We start from the raw sequence: 24,056 nt of genomic DNA on the forward strand, positions 1-24,056 counted from the left end.
TAGGTGTGTGATCAATGGGTAACTTCCTCCTTTCCATCATCTTTAAAATAAAGATTACCTCTCCCCCTCTCCTACACTCCTAGATATCTGGATAGTAGAACTACGAGTGCTTTCTTTTTCTTTCTGCTTCTTTTTTTTCTACTTTTTGAAATGAATGTGCAGTACTTTTTTTTCTTTGCTGCAGCATGTGGGGATCTTAATTCCCCTACCAGGGACCATAACCCCTGCAGTGGCAGAGTCCTAACCACTGGACCGACAGGGAATTCCCTGCGCAGTACTTTTGTAATTCAGATGTCAACCTCCTTGCCTCTGAGATAGAAGAAAAAATGGGTTGTGGAAGTCAAAGCCATCCCTAAGATTTCTGCAAATTTCTCAGGGATTTATATTCTCCTAAATCTCTCTGCCTCCAGGCTCCAGCTTCTGCCAGGCTGTCGCAGTCACACAGTTCAGAAATGTAGAGATGCAACTCAGCCCTTCCTGAGGACTGCCCACACTTCTTCCCACACAAAACATTCATGGGTATAGATGTTATGATGCTCTGGGCCCTGGGAAGGGTCACGTGATGCATTGCAAACAGTTTAAACTCACACAGCTGACATTTTTTTAAAGTCCTTTCTGCACTGGCGGCGTTGAGGTTTTCTGACTGGCTGTTCACTCCTTAGAGCCTGGTCTTTTCCCAAATTACTACCTCTCCTCCCTGCCCCACCATTCTCTCCTCTATCCCATTCTCTCCAGAGAGAAAACAAATCCTTCCCGCTTTCCAGGCACATCTCTTCATTGCTAGAGTTCCTGCCAACACTCATGCCTTACAGATTTCACTTTCTCCTCCCTAAAAGTCTCATTTCCCCTAATAAAGACAGCTCCTTCCCTGAAAGAAATTCTGGGAGCATTGTTAAAATACTACATTTTTCAGCTCATTTCATTTTCATATTAAACGGATATATAGAAATATGTACATATATTTTATTTTATTTTTTATTTTTATTTTTGCGGTACGCGGGCCTCTCACTGCTGTGGCCTCTCCCATTGTGGAGCACAGGCTCTGGACGCACAGGCTCAGCGGCCATGGCTCACGGGCCCAGCCGCTCCGCGGCACGCTGGATCCTCCCAGACCGGGCACGAACCCGTGTCCCCTGCATCGGAAGGCGGACTCCCAACCACTGCGCCACCAGGGAAGCCCTATACATATATTTTAAACTTAAATCAGTTAGTTTCTGTTACTTGAATCTAAAACAGACTAACACAGCTTCCCCAAATCTTCATTTTGACTAGATTTGCCCACAGGCACAGCTCACAGTGGGAAAAGTTGGTCCCTGCCAAGCCTCTGCAACCCTTTTCAGACCAGCCAGAGAGCTCAGCTACCAAAACCTGCTCGGATGCCCAATTACAGTGTAACTGAACAATAACTTACAGCGTGGAATAAGGCTAGACCAGCTTTGAATTAGATCCGGTCTCCTCCACAGCCATTTCAAGCTCCAGCCAGCAGGTGGAGGCCTCCTTAGCCTCCTGAAAACAGCCTCCTCAGCGTCCCTCTTCCTCCCCCTCTCACCTACAGCAGGGGCCAGAGAGGCAACTTTCAGCTGGCACCTCTTTGGCCTGGATAGACACTGATGGTGAGGAAGAGGCGCCTTGCATATCCTGGCAACAGTTTGCAACAAACCACTTACATTCCAGCCAGTTGCCCAACCTCCTCAACCCTCAGGGGTGACCTGGGGCCACAGTGGCTGTATTTTCCACATGGCCCCCGGAGCTTATAGGTATCTCTGAAGGCATCAGAGATTGGATACACTCTCCTTTGTCCAGGATGTTTGTAAGGACAAAGGAGTTCTTTTATAACGCTGGAATTAAAAGACTGCAGGGCTTCCCTGGTGGTGCAGTGGTTGAGAGTCCACCTGCCGATGCAGGGGACGCGGGTTTGTGTCCCGATCCGGGAAGATCCCACATGCCGCGGAGCGGCTGGGCCCGTGAGCCGTGGCCGCTGAGCCTGCGCGTCCGGAGCCTGTGCTCCGCAACGGAAGAGGCCACAACAGTGAGAGGCCCGCGTACCGCAAAAAAAAAAAGACGGTAAAATATCTTCTTCTGCCCCCGATAATGTCCCACCAGACCGACAGCTTCTCATGCCAGTCCTGATGTGGATTCAGGGTGAGCTTCCTTTCACTGTCACACTGCAACCAGCAACACCTCCTGTGTCCCATCATAGAATGTTAAAAAATCTGGAATGGACCCCATTTACAGATGAGGAAACCAAGACTTAGGAATTGGCTTGCCGCCTCAAGTTTAAACACTACCTGGCTTCCAAGAATTGTCTCTAATCAGGCCTCATAGTTAGTAGTCCTCAAAATTTTTGCCCCGCTACCCCTAAAAGAATATATAAGAACTAATGCAGCTCCTTGTACATTTTTAAGGTGACATCTAATATATTTCATATTAGTTTAAAACTTAGTAGTTGCAGAGTATGGATGTAATTTCTACTATTTTATAAACATTAATATTTTAATATAAAACTACTATATTACCCTTTTAAATGTATTGACTAAGACTCAGAACCCATAGCGATTTGATGTTCACCATCATCCATCTTAAAAATACATGAACAGGGCTTCCCTGGTGGCGCAGTGGTTAAGAATCCACCTGCCAATGCAGGGGACACGGGTGTGAGCCCTGGTCCGGGAAGATCCCACGTGCCGCGGAGCAGCTAAGCCCAAGCACCACAACTACTGAGCCTGCGTGCTGCAACTACTGAAGCCCACATGCCTAGAGCCTGTGCTCCGCAACAAGAGAAGACACCGCAATGAGAACCCCACGCACCGCAACGAACACTAGCCCCTGCTCGCCGCAGCTAGAGAAACCCCACGGACAGCAATGAAGACCCAGTGCAGCCAAAGATAAATAAATAAAAATAAATAAATAAATTTATTTTAAAAAATACATGAACAAATAGACAAACCTACTAATGGATAGACCTACTGTATAGCACAGGGAACTATATTCAATATCTTGTAATAACCTATAATGGAAAATAATCTGAAAAAGAATATATATAACTGAATCACTTTGCTGTACACCTGAAAGTAATACAACATTGTAAATTAATTATACTTCATTTTAAAAAAAATTTTTATTTATTTATTTTTGGCTGCGTTGGGTCTTCGTTGCTGCACGCGGACTTTCTCTAGTTGCGGTGAGCGGGGGCCACTCTTCCTTGCAGTGTGTGGGCTTCTCATTGCAGTGGCCTCTCTTGTCACGGAGCATGGGCTCTAGGCACGTGGGTGCTCACGGGCTCTAGAGCACAGGCTGAGTAGTTGTGGTGCACGGGCTTAGTTGCTCCGCGGCATGCGGGATCTTCCCGGACCAGGGCTCGCACCTGTGACCCTGCATTGGCAGGCAGATTCTTAACCACTGAGCCACCAGGGAAGCCCCTCCTTCCAAGTTTTGAAAGCAAAGATTTGGAAACCTGCTGACTTGAAAACGAAAGGAATTTTTTGTCTGACTTTTGAGCCATTCACTTTCTCAGCACCCACAGTCCTACACTAGCATTTCGAATCGTTGCTATGTTTAGTGTTTCAGGAATTTGACCCCTCTGAATTGTCCACTCCTAAAAGATACTGGATGGGTGAGTGGTGAACCTTGCTTGCCACTGCAAGTAGAGGAGGTGGAACTGTGAAGGAAGAAAGCAGCTTTGGTAAAGAGAACACTAGGAAGTTGAGGATTTGTGAATTGATTTTCTTAAAACTCCTCATACCTTAGAGATACCCCACTCCAATTAGAGGACCCTTGATCTTCCCATTCAATATCCAGAATCCAGACTTCTTGTGTCCATAAATGTGCTATGCTTCTTTCTATCAATACTTGCATTTTTCCCATGTTCTCTACTCTCCTTCCTTTTTAATAAGGGAATTCCCTGTCGGTCCAGTGGTTTGGACTCAGTGCTATCCCTGCCAGGGCCCCGAGTTCAATCCCTGGTTGGGGAACTAGGAGCCTGCAAGCCGTATGGCCAAAAAAAAAAAGTTTTTAAGGGCCTATCAAATCCCACCTCATAACTAACACTTCGTTTTTTCTGAATTCCTACCACACTTAGAATTTGAACCTTACTTACTTCCCATCCCTGAAATATGCATCATGTTATCCTGGCAGCTTCATGACACTTTAAATAGACTGTAGTGAAGTTCATTGCAATAAAGTTTGGTGTACTTGCAAAAGACATGAATTTTTATACCAGATAACATATAAGCTCCAGGAGGGCAGGGATTCTGTTCATTTTGTTCTGTGCCATATAGCCAGCACCTAGCCCCATACCTGGCTTATAATAAAAGCTTAATAAATAATTTGTTAAATAGGACTTCCCTGGTGGTCCAGTTGTTAAGACTCCCTGCTTCCACTGCAGAGGGCACGGGTTTAATCTCTAGTCAGGGAAATAGGATCCACATACCGTGCAGCCAAAAAAAAAAAAAAATTTGTTGAATAAATGAATGGTATTGAGTTGGAATCTCAACTACTTCATCACTTTTAAGCTGGGTGACACCCAGTCATTCATATTAGAATTTATTCATTCATGAATTCATTCAACAAACATTTGCTGCATGCCTACTAAGAGCAGAGCATTGTTCTAGGCACCGGGGACATAAGTTGAAGAAAATATGTCCCTGCCCTCAAGGATCTCAAGCGTCTAGTTATGGAGGCTGTTACATGAAGTAAGATGGAAAGAACAGCCAGTGTGCAGGCTCCGAAGAAGAAAAAGGAGGGAGCTGCTAGTAGATCTATAAAGCAGAGGCATAGGAGGCTCTCCTGGGCCAGATCGTCAAGGGCCTTGTATGCCCCATATGGGAATGTGAACTTGACTATCCAGGGTACCACTGAGAGACTGGAAAGTGGAAAGAGTCAAGGATAGATATGCATTTTAGAAAGCCTATCCAGGGACTCTCCTGGTGGTCCAGTGGTTAAGACTCTGCTCTCTCAATGCAGGAGGGCCCGGGTTTGATCCTGTCTGCCAAACTAAAAGATCCTGCATGCTGCAACTGAAGATCTCTCATGGCCCAGAGAAGATCCTGAGTGCCACAACTAAGACCCAGAGCCAAATAAATAAATATTAAAAAAAAAAAAAAAAAAAAGCCTATCTAGGGCTTCCCTGGTGGCGCAGTGGTTGAGAGTCCACCTGCCGATGCAGGGGACATGGGTTTGTTTCCCAGTCTGGGAAGATCCCACATGCCGCGGAGCGGCTGGGCCCGTGAGCCATGGCCGCTGAGCCTGCGCGTCCAGAGCCTGTGCTCTTCAACGGGAGAGGCCACAATAGTGAGAGGCCCGAGTACCGCAAAAAAAAAAAAAAAAGCCTATCCAGGCAGCTGTGGGGAGAAGGGTTAGCAAGGAGACTTGGTTACTGCTCTAGTCCAATTGGGAGGTGACAAGGGCCAGAGTAAGGCAGTAGCCATGAGACATGGCCCCAAGGGGGTGGATTTGAGAGTGACCAAGAAAATCCAGTCCGTTGGAGTTGGAGACTGATTAGATATGGGGCAAGACGGAGAAGGAGTCAAAGGTGAGCATGCAGGTGGAGGATAAAATTTTGGCCTTAGCCATGGCAGGAGCCATGGGGATAGAGATGGAGCAGTAGATATGAGAGCATGAAGGAGAGAGAATCTACTGGATTTAATGATGGGTTTTTCATGAGGGGGATGGCAGGGAGGGAGCAAGTCATCCTAGATTCCCAGATCTCTGTCTTAGGTAACAAGGTAGGTAAGTCAGACAATATGGGAAGAGAAGCAAGTTTGAAATGCTTTGGGCAAGTTACCTGACTTCTCTGAGCCTCAATTTCCACACATGTAAAATGAGAATAATAATATCCACCTCTCAGCGTTGCCATGAGAATTAAATAAACTGGGAAATTGCAAGGCATAGAATATACATTCAATAAACACTTTGGGGTGATACCAATAATAGTGCTTGCTCACGTGCTGAACACTTAATCCTCAGAACAACCCTGTAAGGTAGGTACTATACTATCCCTATTTTGCCAACATGGGAACTGAAGCACAGAGAGGTGAAGAAACTTGACCAAAGTCACCCAGTTGGAAAGTGGCAGAGTGTAAAGCCACTGCATTATACCTTACTCTTTCTGGGACATATAACTGGACTTGAGGGAAGAAAAGAGAAAATGGTAGAAGAGACAGACTATAGACCTGATGCATAATTTATCCCAAGAGCTGATTTTATTTGGAAATGTGCCTCCACAACTTGGTGGCAGTCTGGGGACAGATGGCCCCTGGCTTGCTTGTTGACTCTCTTTCCCAGCCTAGGGCATAGAGTCCTTTGGGTTAAGGTACAGGGTCAAGTTCTCAAGGATTAACATCCCTGACAGCCTCAGTGGTCTGGGGCCTGGGGCTGGTGCAAAAAGATGAACCAGGTTCCATTCTGGACTGTTTCGTGGTTGGAGGGCCTGGGCCCTTGGCACCAGGACTGTAGCTCCTTCTTCTGTAGAGGCTGGTGTCACCCACAGGCCAGCTGTGGCCAGGTCCTAGTAGGCATGAGGTTGGGGGAAAGAGGCTAGTAGAGGTTAGTTTTCTGGTGCTGGGTCCACTTTATCTTCCTGAGGGGCAGAAGCTGAGATGGGCACCTCTTCCCCACAATTGAGGGACTTCTGCTGCTCACTGCTGCTGGGTGAGGGGGTCTTGCTGCCATGGGATCCCCAGTGAGTCAGGCGTTTTAGGGAGGAGTCACGGCGGGCAAGTTGAGGGGCCTGGAAGCCTGTGAAGGAGCTGCTGGTGTTGGGACGCTTGTCTGGCAGAAAAAAGGCAGGTATGAGGAAGGAGCAAGGTGCATGCAAAGGGGGAGAGGAGAACCCGCTGACCTGCAGTCCTGTGCTGGCTCTGTAGATCTGGGGGTATCCCTTCCACCCTCCCTTCTCCATCCCCGCTCCAGGGAAAGCTCCAGGGTCTAACCCTTCTCACCTCCAGGTTCTATTGGATGCATGAGCCGGTTCATCTGGACATTCCAGTGTTTCACGTTCGTGCTGGCCTGGCGCAACTTCCGCTGTGCAGCCTGTGCAGGCAGGACCAGGGAGGAGTGGGTCAGAGCCACCCTCCAAGACAGAGAGTCTTGACCTTTTCAGGTTCACATGTCCCTTAGGATCTGACAAAGGCTATTGATCATCTTCCCAGAAAAACTCATGTATGTTCATAAAGAGTTATGAACTCATTAAGAACTCAACTCATAACAAGTTGGCGTCGAATTTCAGGGGACTCACAGGCCCTCAAAGGGTCAGAAATAACCATAGTTTCCACTTATTAAGCAGCTAAGATGTACTAATATCTTATTTAACTTCCAGAGCAGAAGTTAACAGCAAACAAATTCAAAAGAGGTTAAATGCCTTGCCCAGGGACATACACGGAGCTCTGAACCACTGCATTACACCACCTTCCCAAGACCTAATTCAAAAGCCTCTGCTCCAGTGTTCACTCAGCCATTAGCAGCGGTTGTGGGGTGGGGAATCATGGAGGAACTTTCCCTTTCTTTGATACTTATTTCTATGTTTGAATTTTTTACAATGACCATGTAGGCCAACAAAGCAAAATAAAATAGTCAATATTAATAAAAACAAAACATCAAAAGTTTAAAAAAAAGTCTTCTATGGAGATTCAGCCTCCAAAGAGTGGAGCCAAAGTACAGGGATAGCAAAGTAGGGGCTGGAAGAGTAGGAGGAAAAATTTTTGCCCAGATTAATAACAATGATAAAAGTCGTAGCTAAGGTTTCTTCAGTGCTTACTACATACTTAATTTCACGTGTTATCTCATTTAATCTTCATAGCAATGCTATTTACCAGTCCCCTTTCTCAGATAAGGGACTTGGAACTCAGAGAGGTTAGGCAACTTGTCAGAGGTCACACAGCCAGGCAATGATGGAGCCTGAGGGATAGAGCTTGAGGGAAGGTTCCAGAGCCTGTGCGTTAACACGCTCACCCTCGTTCACCTGGCAGCCTCCAAACTGCTCCACCCCAGGCCTCACCTCCACATCTTCGTCGGCTCTCTGCCGGTTCTGTCGCACCTCCTCCAGTTGCTGCTGGGCCTGCTGCAGGGAGCGGCTCTGCAGGGCCATCTCCTGCTGCAGTTCCTGCTTCTCCTGCTGTGCCCGCTCAATGTAGCGCTCCTGCTCCTCCTTCAGCTGCAGCAGCTGCTTCAATTTCTCCTCCTCCTCCTCCAGCAGTCTGCCAGGCATCCACTGTGTCACCTCCAGAGCCAAGGCACCTCGCAGGTGCTCAGCAAGTGGGGCGGGGGTGGGGTCAGGAAGTCAGGGAGGGGAAGCAGAAGGGGCCCCTCAGTTCTACCTGGTCTGGGCTAGGCGCACGGCCTCCTCGTCTTGCCGAGCTTTCACCTCCAGTTGCAGGGCCTCCTGAAGCTTCTGCTGCATCTCCTCTAGCTCCTCGATGCGCTGCCGCTGCCGGGCAGCCTCCTCCTTCTTCAGCTCCATCTCAGCCTGCATGGAGGCCCTTGCCTGCTCAGGAAATGGAGCCAGGTCAATGGGGGCATGGGGGAGAGAGGCAGCAGGTATGCTGCTCCTTTCCCCAGGGCTTTGCTAGGCCAGCCCAACTACTTATCTCTGGGTGAGGGTCTGGGGAGTTCCCTCATGTCAGCGTTTCCTGATCTGATCCCCTCTGCAAGCCTGACTAATTCAGATAATGATCAGTGAACTACATGGGGGAAAGGGGCTCAAGTCATCCCCTTTTTAGCACCAGCCTTAATAGTTATTATTATACATTATAATATAACGTTTTATAATTATAATTAGGGTAGTGCTTGGAAGGGAATGACAATAATTATAATTGTTATAACAATTATAACTCAAAGTGTTTCCTTAGTTGATCCTCCTTTCCATACCTCTATAAGCCAAGTTCTATTGGCATCAACAAGTCACAGGTAACTGAGGCACAGAAAGGCTGAGTAACTTGCCTGGGATCACACGGTTCCTAAGAGGCAGAGCTGGGATTGAATCCACAGTGTCTGACTCCAGATCTAGATCTCTTAAATCCTAAATCTAATTGCCTCTACACGCTTGGTCCACCTCCACATTCATCCTGCCTTCCTCCCATCCTGCATTCCCCAAAATGGTTTCATTATAAACTCAGATCAAGTCTAGTCCAACCTAGTCCAGCCTTGGTCCAAACTCATCCCCAATCACACCGTCTTTATCAGCTCCTCTGTCCAAGTCCCGCCCCCAGCCAAGGTTTCTGAGCCAGGTCCCACTCTACACCTAGCACTCAGGTCCGACCCTCCCATTTCGTAGGCTCAGGCCCCGCCCCCTTACCATCTCTCCTCTCAAGCCATCCCTCGGCCAGGTTCCTTATCCCACAGGCCCTGTTCCTGGCACAGTCCCCGTCCCATACCCATCCTTCAAGCCCACAGGCTCTGTTCCCAAAATTCCTCAAGACAAGCCCCGCCTCCGCTTGCATTCCTTAATGCGTGGCTCCGCCCTCGACCAAGGCTCCGCCCCAGGCCCCGCCCCCAATGCTCAGCTCCCAGGCCTGACCGCACCACACCCCTCAGCCCACCGCCTCCTGCGCTGTGCTGCCCCACCTGCTCAGCCTCGCGCAGCTGGCCCTCGAGCGCCTGTTGCAGCTCGCGGTGCTGGCTGCGGCGCCGCTCCTCCTCTTCCTGCAGCAGGCGCTCGGCCTGCCGCTGCGCCTCCTGCAGCAGCTCCAGCTCCTGCAGCTTCCGCTCCTTCTCCTCCTGTAGCTGCTGCAGCCGCAGCACCTCCTCCTCCTTGGCCGCCCGGCGCCGCTCCCGCTGCTCCCGCTGCTCGCGCCGCTTCTGCTTCAGGTCCTTGTGCAGCGACATCTTCCCCTCGGCCTGCAGCCGGATCGCCGTCTGGATGGCTGCGGAGGGAGCGGGAGGGGCTGGCCGGGGGCAGGGCAGCCTCGAGGTGACCCACCGCCAGAAAGGGGCCTTAGGAATTGCCCGTGTCCAGGGCCCAGCCTCCCGCTGGGCAAAGTGCTGTCACCCCCTTTCACAGGTGAGGCGACTGAGGGCCAGCCAGGTCCTCGCCACCCAGCGAGCACTCACCAGCCGTCCATTCCTGGCGCTGGCGCGTGTCTGAGGCGCTCATCTCGTACGTGCGGGAGGCAGTCTTCACACAGAACATGCAGCGCTTCCCTTCTCGGTCGGGCAGCACCTGGGAGAGGGTGGACGGTCCCAGACAGGCTGGCTTCACTGGAGTCAGGGCCACACCTGCCCCAGGGGTGCTGCAGCTCCAGCCCCTACCGCCGCTAGCTGACCATCCTCCCCAGGCACCCCTCCCACTCTGACAGAAGCCTGTGTGGCCCGGTTTGAAGTTAGTTATGGGGATACTTGTGTGCCCACAGCTCTGTATCCTTTGCTCTTTGAAGGTGGGACTGTTCTCTTGGTATCTCTCCATGGGGCCTAGCACAGAGGGATCACTCAGTGTTTATGCAGATCACGCTGGAACATCTCCCATGACAGGGTCCTCACTATCGAGACCATTCATTTCCACAAAGCCCTGCCTGTTGAGAAAGTTCTCCATTCATTCATTCCACAGATATTTTGTAGTGTCTACTGAGTGCCACTCATTGCTCTGGGCATTTGGGATACTGAGATGTGCCTAACAGACCAAATCCCTGCCTTCCCTAAGCTTACATTCTAGTGGAAAATAATAGCTACCACCTACTGAGCTTCATGTGTTCTAGAGTCTGTACCAGGCATGGATTATTAGCTCCACTTTTCAGAGAAAGAAACTGAGGCTCTAAGAGGTCCAGGAACTTGCCCAATTCACACTGCCTATTAGTGGTGGAGCTGGATTTCTGCCTAGATCTGTGCTGTTTCCACAATGACAGCTGTTTCCCTATGTGACAAAAATGGATAGAGCCTAGGATGACTATAATAATAACATTTTTTAAGGTAAAATAAAAAGTGTTGGTGATACATTGGAACTTTCATACACTGCTGGTAAGAATGGAAGATGGTGCAGCCACTGTAGAAAAGTCTGGCTGTTCCTCAAAAATTAAACATAGAATTAATGTATGGTTCAACAACTCTACTCCTAGGTATGTACCCTGAGAAAAAAAATATATCCACCCAGAAACTTGTACCTGGATGTTCATAATAGCATTATTCACAATAGCAAAAAGATGGAAACAACCCAATATCCATCAAAGAATGGATAAACAAAATGTGGTACATCCTTACAATGGAATATTATTCAGCCATAAAAAGGAATGAAGTCCTGATTCATGCCACAACATGCTTGAGAACATTATGCTAAGTGAAAGAAGCCAGACATAAAAGGACAAATATTATATGATTTCACTTATATGAGGCACCTAGAACAGGCAAATTCATGGAGATAGAAAGCAGAATAGAGGTTACCAGGGGCTGGAGGGAAAGGCGGATGAGTTATTGCTTAATGGGTACAGAGTTTCTGTTTGGGATGTTAAAAAAGTTTTGGAAATAGATAATTGGGATGGTTACATGTGAATGTACTTAATGCTACTGAATTGTAACACAAAATGGTTAAAATGGCAAATTTCATGTTATGTATATTTTTTCACTACAGTTTTTTAAATTGTTGTTTTAAGCCTCTAAAATAATGGACAGAGTCAAGGGAGGAAAAGGGATGGGAAGGGAGAAAGAATAGGGAGGTATAGAGTTGCCAAAGGGAATGGAATTTGGGTGAAGGAGAAAGAACTTCAGAGGAATTTTAGAAAGTTTTGCTGGGTAGAGTGAGACATAAGCCATCTCCTCTGAAATCTTTAGCAAAGTCCACATTATTCACTTTAGTATTTGATTTGCAGTTTGGTTTTTCTAAAAAAAGTGCTGACGTATGGAATCTAAAAAAGACAAAACAAATGAACAAACATAACAAAACATAAACAGAGTTATAGATACAGAGAACAAACAGGTGTGTTTGCCAGAGGGTAGGGGGCGTAGTGAGAGGAAGGAAGAAGTTGAGGAAGATTAAGAGGTACAAATTTCCAGTTGCAAAATAAGTGAGTCATGGGTGTAAAATGAATAGTGTGGGGAATATAGTCAATAACTATGATTACATAGTTATCTTTGTATGGTGACCTATCATAACTAGACCTATTGTGGAGGTCAGTTTGAAATATATAGAAATACCGAACCATTACGTTGTGTAACAGGAACTAACACAGTATTGTAGGTCAATTATACTTCAAAAACAAACAAATCCATAGAAAAAGAGATCAGATTTGTGGTTACCAGAGGTGGGGAGGGAGGTTGTTGCGGGGATAGAGGGAAGGTAATTGGATGAAGGTCATCAAAAGGTACAAACTTCCAGGGCTTCCCTGGTGGCACAGTGGTTAAGAATCCGCCTGCCAATGCAGGGGACACGGGTTTGAGCCCTGGTCCGGGAAGATCCCACATGCCGTGGAGCAACTAAGCCCATGGGCCACAATTACTGAGCCTGCGCTCTAGAGCCTGCGAGCCACAACTACTGAGCCTGTGTGCCACAAGTACTGAAGTCCACACGCCCTAGAGCCCGTGCTCCACAACAAGAGAAGCCACTGCAATGAGAAGCCCGTGCACCACAACGAAAAGTAGCCCCCGCTTGCCGCAACTAGAGAAAGCCTGCGTGCAGCAATGAAGACCCAACGCAGCCAAAAAATAAATAAAATAAATTTTAAAAAAGAAAAAAAGGTACAAACTTCCAGATATAAGATATAAGTACTAGGGATGTAACGTACAACATGATAAATTAACACTGCTGTATGTTATATAGGAAAGTTGCTGAGAGAATAAATCCTAAGAGCTCTCATCACAAGATAATAATTTTTTTCTATTTAATTTTGTATCTATATGAGATGAGGGATGTTCACTAAACTTATGTGCTTATCACTTTATGATGTATGTAAGTCAAATCATTATGCTGTACACCTTAAGCTTATACAGTGCTGTATGTCAATTATAGCTCAATAAAACTGGAAGAAAAAATAAAGTGTGTTACTTTTCTAAAAGAAAAAAAACATTGCTGCCATGGCTGAGAATAGCCTTGAGGTACCCATGTGTGCAACTGACACTTGAACAATGCAGGGGTTAGGGGTGCCAAACCTCTGCCCAGTCAAAAATCCACATATAACTTTAAAGTCAGCCCTCAGTATCCTGGTTCCACATGTGCGAATTCAACCAACTGCTGATGGTGCTGGCTGTACTCCTGAATGTATTTATTGAAAAAAATTCACATATAAGCTCCAACTTGTGTTGTTCAAGGGTCAGCTGTATTTGGGTTGCACTCATCTAAGCGGGAATTTGTCACTGTGGCTTTTCCCATTTACCCTCCTCCTGACCCCCTTGCCTTCACACTGCACTGGAGCCCCTGAGCCTTGAGATGTGCTTTACCCCCCTCAACTGTCCCCCTCACCTCCACGCAGCACTGTGCATCCAGCAGGATTGTACCCCTTTTCTCCTTGCACTCTTCACTCCCGAAATAGCAGAGGCAGCTGGGCTGCAGCTGGAACCAGCGTTCTGCCCAGTTCCTCCTCAGGTGCCCTCGCTTCCACAGGTAGCCCTGCCAGCCAGAGCACAGTCAGAGGCATCACTGCCCCCCCCCCCACCTTCACCCTCCTCGGAGTCCTCCCCTAGTTCCCAGCCTGGCCTGACCTGCTTCAGGACGTCTTGGATGAGTTCCTGGTAGACCTCGTGGATGGCCATGCTGAGGGTGTCTCGCCCCACGCCTCGCAGACAGCGGCCTGAGTTGAAGAGCTCCAGGAACTGCCAGACGCTGAGCCCGCTGGTGCTCTGGGCTGCCTGGGCCTCCTGGGCCAGCAGCTCCTCCAGCTCACCCAAGCCCACCTCCAAGCTCATACTGCTGAGCACCTTCTTCAGCAGGTATTCCACCTGGAGCGGGGGAGGGAAGGCTTGGTGGCTGCAGCAGGCTGTGGCGCTGGTGCCAACAACAGGGGGCGCTCCCATCAGGCGCCCGGGGCCTGGGCAGAAGTGACCAGGGACAGGACGGTGGGGTAGGGTCAGAGGACAAAACAACTAAACGCTGGAGGACACCTGAGTAGAGATTTAGGAGGGGATCCTGGAGCCCCAACTTCAATTCAGGCATCCCCTCCCCAAGCTCCAGTCCCACTCCTTCCTGCCTTGAATTAAGGGCAGGGTGAGGTGGGAGCTGAGGGGGCCAGGGGCCAGGCCGAGAGAGCAAGTCATAGAAAATGTCAACAGGGGAACAAGGGCCCTCTCATCCAATATCCTCACTTTGCAGATGACAAAACTGAGGCTCAAAGGGGAAGGGGGCCTTCCCTGGTGGCGCAGTGGTTGAGAGTCTGCTTGCCAATGCAGGGGACACGGGTTCGAGCCCTGGTCTGGGAGGATCCCACATGCCGCAGAGCAACTAGGCCCATGAGCCACAACTACTTAGCCTGCGCGTCTGGAGCCTGTGCTCTGCAACAAGAGAGGCTGCGATAGTGAGAGGCCCGCGCACTGCGATGAAGAGTGGCCCCCGCTCGCCGCAACTGGAGAAAGCCCTTGCGCAGAAACGAAGACCCAACACAGCCAAAAATAAAAAATAAAATAAATAAATAAATAATGATAATAAAAAATAAAGGAATTCCTTTCAAAAAAGAAAAGGGGGGGGGAGTGACTTGTTCTGAATCATACAGCAAGTTGGTAGCAGCCAGAACTCAATTCAGATCCACATCCCATGAGTCCTTATTCCAAGCCCCAAGCCCCAACCTTAGAGATCCTTCCCCTATGGGAGGGCAAGGGGATTGGAGGTGGAGTAAGCAGAGCAGGGACAGGAAACCTGTTACAGAGGAACAGGAAGTGGTGGTTGGGGTACCTCCTGCTGCAGTTTGTTCACACTGCATGTTGATCACAGTAGCAAGCAGCTTTCTGACCTCTGAGAGGCCACCTCGTCCTGACTGGCAGGAGTCTGACAAAGATGCCCAGCCAGCCAGGTGTCTGTATAGATAGACACATGTCCCTCGACTGCCCCAGCAGCTCCTTGGGAAACTCTCTCCAGGACTTTCACTCTGGGGGCTACTGGGTCTCTGCTGGGAGTGGGGCGGGACACCCCTCACTCTTCCCACAAACAGAGGCAAGGGCACGAATCTGAGCGCAGTTAGATGTGCCAGGACTTCTTGTAAATACGGTGGATCTCTCCCCCACGTACCCTACTCTAAAGACCTAAATTCGCCCTGGTATCTTCGCAACCACCAAAAGGGCTAAAGGGTCAGGAGAAGGCTGAATGGACAGGGGAGAGAGGAGGGGGAGTAGAGGGAGGGTGCAGGGTGACTGGAAAAGGGGGGGCATCTGCCCTGGCTTCACCCATGAGTTAAGGAGGTAGAGGCTAGATTCTAGGCCTCTACTCCCAGGATGCCTTCTCTGGGGCCCTGAGGTGAGTCTGCCCTGACTCTCCCCTATATTGTAGAAGATAGGAAGAGAAAATCTGAAACCAGGAGCAGACTTGGTTGCACACTTGGAGTAACTGGAGAGATGTCCCAGGAAGGTCTCTATTCCCCTAATAGTAGCATCCTTCTCAGATTGCCACAGTGCCTAAAATCCTGCCATTTGATTTTAAATGTTCTCATTTTTAAATGCCCAGTAATGTATCATGCATTCACACCTCTGTGTAAATAGAATTTGCAGATCATTTTCCTACTGTGAGGGCTAGCAGAGCCTTGAAGGAAGTGTAGTTTTTGACCTCCTGGGAGAAGGCATAATTGTTCTGATATGGACACTTCTAAGCATCTGGAGACAGATGGGTGTGAACAGGTCCCAGGGTGGGGAGATAAAGAAGAAAGGGGATGTGGGAAAGTACGGAGTCAATTTGGCCTCCTTCATGGTTCTGCTAAGGTCTGTCCCCAAGTGATAAAGTCCCTGGGGCTTACCTCATCAGGAACCATGATCAGAGGGTACTTGTCCTCAGACAGGAAGTTGAAGAGGCACCAGAGGCGGAAGGCATCCTGATTGGAGAGCATGCTGTTCCCGTTGCTATCCACCTGATAGTTCTTCTTGGCCGTGAGGGTCCAGCACAGCTCATCAAAGTGCTCCTTAACGAAAGCCCCCTCCTCCACCTGCCACCAGGCCGGCAAGTCAGCTGAGAAGGCTGCCCCGTCCCTGCTCTACCACCCAACTAGGCTCCAGCTGGCTTCTTAGGGTCATCTATTCCCCTGCTCCCCACACTGCCATGTTGGGGCTCTAACTTGAGGAGTCCCTGAGCTGATGATCAGGTAACTAGCTGACCAACCAGCCTGACCCCAGCCCCCAGCCCTGCTACTGCCACCACTCCCTCACAACCACTGCCCCCAAGTCCCCTGCACACAGAGAAACTCAGGTCCCTCAGCCCAGGGAGAAAGAAGGGGAAGCCCAGGAGGGAGTGGACAGTCAAGGAGAACCTGAGAAGACAGTGACAGGTGGGAGAAGCAGGGGGGGACAGCACTTGGGGGAAACTGGAGAGCCTTTTGTAAAAGTTACAGCTGGAAGCTAGGCAGGGATGGGGTGGAAGGTCGTGGGAAAGGTGGAGGCTAGGATAGAGAGGAGGAAGCTTGAGAGTGAGTTAAGGGGAGCCAGGAGGGCGCAAGTGGCTGGGAGGTGAAGGATGGAGATGGGAGAGCAGGGGTGGACAGAGGGGACAGAAATGGGGTTCATAGGGAGAGGAGTTGGGGTGGCAATGTATTAGGGTGCTGGTCAGGTTGGGAAGTGGGGAGAGGTTAGAGGGGCCCCACCTTGTCCAGGATGTACTTGTTGAGGTAGGGCATGTACCCCTGGCTGGACACAGGGCCATCGTCATCATCTCGGAAGTGCTCCTCCAGGGCCACAGGGTCGTGAGGGATGTGCAGGACGGTGTACAGGTTGTGGGACAGCACCTGAGACAGAGGGCAGTTTGCCTTCCTGAACCCCAACCAAAACTGGGCCAAAGGGCGGCTCCCACCTCCTCACTTGTCCCCACCCCCATTCTGCCTGAGTCTTCTGCATACATTATTCAATTCAATCACAACTAAAGCTTCTGTGTATATAGACACAATGGAATGTTATTCAGTCATTAAAAAAGGAATGAAATCTTGCCATTTGCGACAACACAGATGGACCTTGAGGGCATTATGCTAAGTGAAATAAGTCTGATAGAGAAAGACAAATACCATACGATCTCACTTATATGTAGAATTTTTTAAAAAGGGAAAAAAAGGTGTTCACAGATACAGAGAACAGACTGTTGCGAGAGGTGTGGAGCGGGGAGGTGAAATGTGTGAAGGTGCTCAAAAGGTACAAACTTCGGGTAAGTCATGAGGGGACTTCCCTGGTGGTCCAGTGGTTAAGACTCTGAGCTTCCAATGAAGGGGGCACGGGTTCGATCCCTGGTCAGGGAACTAGATCCCGCATGCTGCAACTAAAAGAGCCCGCATGCCGCAACTAAAGATCCTGCATGCCACAACGAAAATCCCGCGTGCAGCAACTAAGACCCGGCACAGCCAAATAAATGAATACAATAAATAAATATTGAAAAAAAAGTCCTGGGGAGATATAATATATAGCATGGTAACTATAATTAACAATATTGTATTGCATCTTTGCGAGTAGCTAAGAGAGTAGGTCTTAAAAATTCTCATCACAAGAAAAAAATTTTTGTGTAACCATGTATGGTGACAGATGTTAACTAGACTCACTGTGGTGATCATTTCTATATATATATATATATATATATATATGTATGTATGATCATTACGTTGTAAACCTGAAATTAAAATGTACATTATACCTCAATAAAATCCAAAAAACTAAAACTTGTACACTTGCTATGCACCAAGCACTGTGCTCAGCACTTTACATATACTTCACTTAACCCACATAACAAGTGTTTATATCCTCATCTCACAGATGAAAAAAAACCCTAGGCTCTGAGACATTAAGTAACTCACCCAAGGGCACAGGGCTGGCAGAGCTGGGATTCAAACCAAGGCGGCCATGCTCTTTGCCACTTCGTCAGGCAGGTATGTGCCCTTTCTGCAGACAAGGACACCGAGGCTCAACCGACTCAGTAACTTGCCCAAGGACCCACACTGAGCAAGAGCCTAGGATCCAAATCCAGCTCTGCAGATCCCAAGGCTCAAGGGCAGAAGCCTGACATCTACCATCAAAGACTCAGGCTGCTGTGTGCCTAGAGTCCAGTGTGTCTGCTCCAGGAAGGGCATGTGCAGTTCCAGTCACTGCCCTTCTAAAGATGGAAGGGAGCTGGAGAGGGAGCAAAGAAGGGCCACGAAAAATGGTCTGTGGGATGTGGAGGACAAGGCTAAAAGGGATGGCGGCCATGACAGTACAGAGGGGAAATGGGTTGGTTAACAAACCCATGATATTAGAACAAAGAATTGAAGCTTGAACAAGGAGATCAGGAAAAAAATAAAATTGTCTTGGGGTAATTCTGTTATAGCACTTATCACAGACAGCGTGAATGATTAAAAATCGTCACCTAGTATGTGCCAGCCACTGTATGAGGTGCTTTCTATACCCCACATCTAATCTCTGCAACCATGATATACAGACGTTATTATCTCTGTTTTTCAGATGAAGATGCTGAGGCTTGGACAGGTTAAGAGTAAGTGGCAGAGTTGAGGTTGCAACTGGTTGTTCCCGGCTCTGAAGGCTGCTTCCCCATTAAAATATTGACCCTGGGGCTTCCCTGATGGAGCAGTGGTTAAGAATCCACTTGCCAATGCAGGGGACACGGGTTCGCGCCCTGGTCCAGGAAGATCCCACATGCCGTGGAGCAACTAAGCCCATGAGCCACAACTACTGAGCCTGTGCTCTAGAGCCCACGAGCCATAACTACTGAAGCTTGCACACCTAGAGCCCGTGCTCCACAACAAGAGAAGCCACCGCAATGCAACGCCCGCACACTGCAACAAAGAGCAGCCCCCGCTCGCCACAACTACAGAAAGCCCACGCGCAGCAATGAAGACCCAATGCAGCCAAAAATAAATAAATAAATTTATAACCAAAAAATATATATATATTGACACTGAGCCTCATTCCCCAACTATACAGTGAACCCTGGAGGCCAGGTCTATGTTCATCTTTATGTCTCACAGCACCTATGTCCTCTTCTGCACACCAAAGGCAGTCAATAAATGCTGTATTTAAGGGCTGCTTCCACCACCAGCAGTCCACCTTGGAATCAGCTCCTCTGAGGCAGAAGCTGGCAACATCCTAGAGATGGCGTGTATACCAAGTCTTCATTTCTTTATTCTCTTTTGTGAGAGGAGGGGTAGAAGGGTTTGAGACTTCTTCCCAATGTTCTCCTGGGCCTCAGGTTCAACTCAACAAAGTGGGAAGTTGGGGGGGCCCAGCAAGGGGATTGGTGTATCTCTTTTCCCTCCTTTCCCTCTGGACAGCCATCTCTGATCCCCACCCCAACGCTCATTCCCATGATCTTCAAATTATCTCATGTGCCATCTTTGGTTTTGCCTACTCTTGTTCTAAAGGACATCTGAAGTTTCTTCCTGATGAACTCTGCCCCCCTCCCTTATTTTGGTAATGGAGCTTTGATTTTCCTTTGAGAAGTAACTCTCCCCCATTTTCAATATCTGTGGTATTGGCCATTTGCACCCCTACCCTACCTGGCTGCAGAGGTGGGCACATTGGAGTCGTGGTATTTGGTTCAAGGATGCACATGACCAAATCTAGGCCAATGAGAATCATCCCTGGGATTTTTGCTTCCTCTAGTGGAGAATAGGTGTACTCTTTCCCATGGGTATACATGGAAGGAGTTAAGCTGTTAGAAGATAGATGTAGCTGACATTTTTGTCCCTGTGTGGGAAGTACCTGCTTAAGAATAAAGCTACCAGTGAAAAAAAGCAGAGTCAAGGTATAAAGAGTCATCATTTGAGGATCTAGATCCAGCCATGCCTGAAGCCAATACTATGCTTGGAGTTTTGTTGGTTATGTGAGCCAATATATAACATCTCCTTTAAGTTATTTTGAGTTTGGTTTCTACCACCTATATGCAGAGAATACATGATTAATACATCTGTGGTCATAGGATACCAATCCACACTCTAAGAGGTGCCACCACTCCATGCTTAGCACTTAAAATCCAGGGTGACCAACACAAGAGAAATACCCACTTCTGAAGAGATAGGTGTTATTCTAAGAATTTCACATATTTCTACCTGTTGCCTCCTGGCCTCTTTTCAAATTACCCATGTCTTTATCTTTCTTCAAGCCTCCTAAAGCACCTCTTTGAGGAAGCTTCCTGCATAGCCCAGTCAAATGGCTACACTCCAGTGAAGCGTGCAGGGGGATATGGAAGGCCAGGAACCTTCACTTTCTAGTTATGAGGCCTTGGATAAACTCCTTCACCCCCTGAGCCTCAGTATCATTGTCAGTAAAACAGGGGATAATACCCACCACGTATAGGGGACATGAGGATGGAGTGAGATATATATATAGAGAGAGTGAGAGAGTTAGCTCTGCACAGAACAAATATAAGTTCCCTTCTCATATAGAAAGTGCAATTCTTTACCTAACAAATTAGCAAAGATGCAAAAGACTGATACTATCAAGTATTGAGGAGGTTGTGGAGAAATGGAACTCAAATGCCCCACTGTTGAGATGTGAATTGGTAGTCTTTCTGGAGGGCAAGACTGTATCAAAAATAAAATTGGGCGTGACCCCAGCAATTTTAATCATCTAACCTATAGATGCCCAAGAGAACAGTTACCTGTACAAGAATGCTCACTGAAGCATGGTTTAGAATAAAAGGCATTGGGAACTTCCCTGGCAGTCCAGTGGTTGGGGCTCTGCGCTTCCACTGCGGGGGGCACAGGCTGATTCCTGGTCCCGGAACTAAGATCTCGAAAGCCACGGCATGGTGAAAGGAAGGAAGGAAGGAAGGAAGGGAGGGAGGGAGGGAGGGAGGGAGGAAGGGAGGGAGGGCAAAAAAAGAAGAAAGGAAGAGAGAAAGAAATGAAGGAAAGAAGGAAAGAAGAAAGGAAGGAGGGAAGGGAGGAAGAAAGGAAGAAAGGAAGAGAGAAAGAAAGGAAGGAAAGGAAGGAAGAAAGAAAGGAAGGAAGGAAGGAAGAAAGAAAGAAAAAAGAAAGAAAGAAAGAAAGAAAGAAAAAAGAAAGAAAGAAACGGAGAATAAATGAGGCACTGGAGACAGCCCAAGGCTCCTTCAAGAGGCGACAGGTGGGCTTCCCTGGTGGCACAGTGGTTGGGAGTCCGCCTGCCGATGCAGGGGACACGGGTTCGTGCCCCAGCCTGGGAAGATCCCACATGCCGCGGAGCGGCTAGGCCCGTGAGCCATGGCCGCTGAGCCTGTGCGTCCGGAGCCTGTGCTCCGCAACGGGAGAGGCCACAACAGTGAGAGGCCTGCGTACCGCAAAAAAAAAAAAAAAAAAAAAAGAGGGGACAGGTACACCAAGTCATGGACCTGTGTGTGGTTGAAAATTTAACTTCTGCCACATGTGTACTTATGGGCAGGTGATTTAACTTCTCCAAGACCTTAGTCTCCTCCTCTTTGAGGAAAAAAAGGCGCCTGCTCCACAGGGTGTTTTAGAACGAAGAGCTTAGCACAGCACCGGGTACATAGTGCAACAATAGAAATTGCTTAATAAAAGTTGTGAGCTATTTTTATTATTATATTTGTATGAACAGACATGGAAAGATATGCATACTATACTGGCAGGTGGAAAAAAGCAAGCTGTAGAATGAAATATTTGTAAAATAATATGTGTGCAAAGATTATGCTGAACCATATTAAACTGCTATTTTAGTAGGTCAAAACAATCAAACATCAGCAATTTCATATAGTTCAGCCTAATAAGTTTATTTGTACATAGAAAAAATTTAGAAGACTCAGCAAACTGTTAACAGCTATCACCCTACCGCTCTTCCCCAGGGAGGGGAGGCAATTTCACGTTCTTTAACACTAGTTTTGTCTTTCAATTTTTTTAACCAGTAAAACATGTTTTACTTTTCTAGTAAATTTCAACTTCTTTAAAATGATATTCTTTGGAACCAGGAGCATATATTGTTTTCATGACAACATTTTTAAACTATAGAGATTAAAAGACAAAGGGTGCCATTAACCACGGTTATTAATGTACCCTGCTATTAAGTTGCTCTGTAATAATGTTCTTTTGCTGTTCCCTGTTGGTGTGAGCATTTCTGGGTGTTCTACATTCCTTTGAGGGCAGCAAAGACTCTAATCTCAACCCTGACTCCAGAGCTCAACACAATGTCCCCCACATTGTGTTAATCAATGTTTTTGACTAACACCTCAAGTCTAACTTAAATGCTGCAGTGGTTTCCCAAGGTTCTCAGAGTAAAATCTCAGAGTCTTTCCAGAGATTTTACTCTGTACCTTCTCTGACCTCATCCCTCTTGCTCACTTCTCTCCAGCCCCTCTGGCCCCTTTGCATTCCTCAAACACACCAGGGACACTCTTGCCTAAGGGCCTTGGCCCTTGATATTCCTTCAACCAGAAACATTCTTCGCCCAGGTCATGGCTCACACCCTCTCCTCCTTCTGATCTTTACTTAGGTGTCACCTTCTCAGGGAGGGCTTCTCTGACCACCTTACTTAAATCTGTAATCCTATCCCCTCTACCCCCCACAGTAAGGATAGGGATATCTTCTGCTTTATTTTCCTCCATGTCATATATCACACACTTTTACTTATTTTATCATCTGTGTTCTCTGACTAGAACGTTAGCAACACAAGCGTGTGTTTTTTTGTCTGTTTTATTCACTGCTGTATCACTGGACCTGGCATATAATGGATACTCAGTAGATATCTACTGAATGAACCTAAGTGCTTCAAGGGGAGAAGCAGGAAAAATACAAAAGTCAGACGGACGTGGACTGAATCTCTCTGAGCACATGAACCTCGCTGGGGCTCAGTTTTCACATTTCTAAAAATGGAGTTCAAGGAGATGATGTACAAATTCCCTCCCACCCCAGGATAGAACCTGCCACCCAGCAGCATACAGTTATCTGAGCTGTTCCTCTCTTTGGTTCATTGGCCCATGCTCTCCTCTAAGACCTTCCTCACCTGGACATTTTGCCAGGGGAATCTGAGGAGACCAGGGCAGAGAGGCTCCGACCCTGTTAGCCATCAGGTGTCAGGACAAAGAGGAATTAAAGGCTCCAGACACTCAGGGCTCAGGGCCTCTCCCCAGAGAGCTCAGCCGACCTCAGACTGCCAGGCTTCCTGTGCCTGGGTGCGGGTAAGGGCCGGGGGTGGGGAGAGAGTGTGCCCAGAGGAAGGTCATGCTGGAAAGGAAATGGCAGGAGTGGAGGCTGGCTTGCGGAACTCACCTGCCAATTTCAATCAATCCTTAGCCCTGGAGGCAGGGCTCTCATTCTCCTCCTTTTACAGAGGAGGAAACCAAGGCTCAGAGAGGTGGAGTGTCCTCTTGCTCAAACACTGATTCTAAAGCCCTAGCTAGATCTCTGCTACATTGGCTCAGGTTAAGCATCAGAATCACCTGGGGAGCTGGTTGAAACTGAAATCCGCTGGGGCCCGCCCAGACCTACTGACTCAGAGTTTCCGGGGTGGGGTCCAGGTGTCTGTAGTTTTCACAAGCTGCCATTTGGGCTCCCCCAGAGAGGATTCTCTGTCTTCCCCACCCACCCAAGCAGCCCCTGACCTCTGGGTTGGCAGCCATTGACCTTTGAGAGGCTTCATTTATTCACTGTTTCCTCTGGAGGCATGTTGGGGGTGTGGTTCTCCCCTGGGGGCTTGGGAGTTTCCTAAAAGCTCCAGTGCAGCAATGCGATGGGCGCCAGGCCCATGGTCCTGTAGTTCGCAGACTTCAGGAGCTGACGCAGATACAGAGGGTTTGGGAATCCATAAAAGAACCAAGCACTAACTGCAAAAAGAATGACTAATTTCTTTCTCCTCTGGCCTTAGTCTTTCTCCCTCCCTCCCTCCCCCCACTTCCTTCCTTCCTTTTTCTTTCTTTCTTTCTTTCTTTCTTTCTTTCTTTCTTTCTTTTCTCTTTCTTTCTCTCTCTCTCTCCTCTCTCTCTCTCTCTCTCTGTCTCTGTCTCTGTCTCTCTCTCTCTCTCTCTCTCTCTGTCTCTCTCTCGTTTAGATGGC

The 24,056-nt window shown here is 48.1% G+C and overlaps 1 protein-coding gene across 3 annotated transcripts in view; it reads right to left on the reverse strand.

Annotated features, from left to right (window-relative positions):
* Window positions 1-6,181: 6,181 nt before the first annotated feature.
* DEF6 (DEF6 guanine nucleotide exchange factor) overlaps window positions 6,182-24,056 on the reverse strand; it is a 21,984-nt gene continuing 4,109 nt past the window's right edge. For 2 of the 3 annotated variants that reach the window (XM_029243747.1, XM_029243749.1), the window contains exons 2-11: window positions 16,686-16,826; window positions 15,849-16,034; window positions 13,615-13,851; window positions 13,376-13,522; window positions 10,045-10,153; window positions 9,559-9,857; window positions 8,313-8,479; window positions 7,994-8,192; window positions 6,939-7,029; window positions 6,182-6,768 (exon numbers count right to left, since the gene is read on the reverse strand). In XM_029243747.1, coding sequence (XP_029099580.1) covers window positions 6,545-6,768; window positions 6,939-7,029; window positions 7,994-8,192; window positions 8,313-8,479; window positions 9,559-9,857; window positions 10,045-10,153; window positions 13,376-13,522; window positions 13,615-13,851; window positions 15,849-16,034; window positions 16,686-16,826 — 1,800 coding nt within the window. In that variant the 3' untranslated portion in view covers window positions 6,182-6,544. Of the gene's footprint in view, window positions 6,769-6,938; window positions 7,030-7,993; window positions 8,193-8,312; window positions 8,480-9,558; window positions 9,858-10,044; window positions 10,154-13,375; window positions 13,523-13,614; window positions 13,852-15,848; window positions 16,035-16,685; window positions 16,827-17,876; window positions 17,962-24,056 lie in introns of all 3 variants that reach the window. The other variant, XM_029243748.1, reaches the window with a different exon arrangement.

This window comes from Monodon monoceros, unplaced genomic scaffold (assembly GCF_005190385.1).
Source record: "Monodon monoceros isolate NGI ecotype Baffin Bay Population unplaced genomic scaffold, NGI_Narwhal_1 Super_Scaffold_3, whole genome shotgun sequence".
NCBI lineage: Eukaryota > Metazoa > Chordata > Mammalia > Artiodactyla > Monodontidae > Monodon > Monodon monoceros.